The sequence below is a fragment of the Austrofundulus limnaeus genome, unplaced genomic scaffold, assembly GCF_001266775.1.
Source record: "Austrofundulus limnaeus strain Quisiro unplaced genomic scaffold, Austrofundulus_limnaeus-1.0 Scaffold120, whole genome shotgun sequence".
In the NCBI taxonomy this organism is placed as follows: domain Eukaryota; kingdom Metazoa; phylum Chordata; class Actinopteri; order Cyprinodontiformes; family Rivulidae; genus Austrofundulus; species Austrofundulus limnaeus.
This window is the reverse complement of record NW_013952522.1, coordinates 1,560,821-1,561,742: the sequence shown is the minus strand read 5'-3', so window position 1 is coordinate 1,561,742 and position 922 is coordinate 1,560,821. Positions and strand designations below refer to the sequence as shown.

The 922-nt window shown below is 43.1% G+C and overlaps 1 protein-coding gene across 1 annotated transcript in view; it reads left to right on the top strand.

Moving 5' to 3' along the window:
- The window catches only part of LOC106522102 (signal transducer and activator of transcription 5B), a gene marked incomplete at its 5' end in the record, with an annotated part of 44,318 nt that overhangs the window by 7,011 nt on the left and 36,385 nt on the right, over positions 1 to 922 (top strand). The window contains 1 exon segment of the mRNA XM_014014966.1: positions 369 to 504. Coding sequence (XP_013870420.1) covers positions 377 to 504 — 128 coding nt within the window.

Below are 922 nucleotides of genomic sequence, written 5' to 3'. Positions count from 1 at the left end.
TTGTAAACACAGACTTGTTGTAAACACAGACTCGTAAACACAGACTCGTTGTAAACACAGACTCGTTGTAAACACAGACTCGTTGTAAACACAGACTCGTTGTAAACACAGACTCGTTGTAAACACACACATGTAGGTGCTAACAGATCTGAATGCTCGTTAATAAACTTTGACCAAAACAAAAACACTACAACTCCCTCCCTTTTATCCAAAGTTGATTTTAGTTTAAACTCTGGTCTAACAGGTGGCAGGTGAAATGCATCCCCCTGTTGTTTTTATTTACTTTAAGTGTTTTCACATATACAACATGTTTTGTATAACTGATTAGTTAACTGCTAAATGTTTCAACAGTTTTCCTGTCTACACAGGAAGCAGCATGGCCATGTGGATTCAGGCCCAGCAGCTTCAGGGGGAGGCGTTGCATCAGATGCAGGCACTGTATGGGCAGCACTTCCCCATCGAGGTGCGACACTACCTGGCCCAGTGGATTGAAAGCCAGCTGTGGTAAGCAGTAGACACCTGTAAGGGTGTGTGTGAAGCACACGTCTTAATGAGATTTAAGGTGTGTTCACACCAGCCCTGGTTAGTTTGCTTTAATCAACCTCTAGTTGGTTTGTCTGAAAGTCTGCTTCGTTCAGGGAGGTGTGAACATGTAATCCAACTCTGATGTGGACCAAAAAGGTGAACTCTGGTTTTCCTAAAAATCAAAGTCTGTTTGGTTGAAGTGAACTCTGGTGAGGTTCAAATTCATGTGAGAACACCAAGTGGACCAGAGACTGCTCCAAAAGCAGGAAGTGGACTATAATCAGGGTTGCAGATATGTTTGGTCTGGTTCTCAGGGGAGAACCTAGGGTTGTTGCTTGGTGCTCACTCATATTTTCCTTCACTCATTGAACACATTTATGGTGTCAGGTCATCTAAC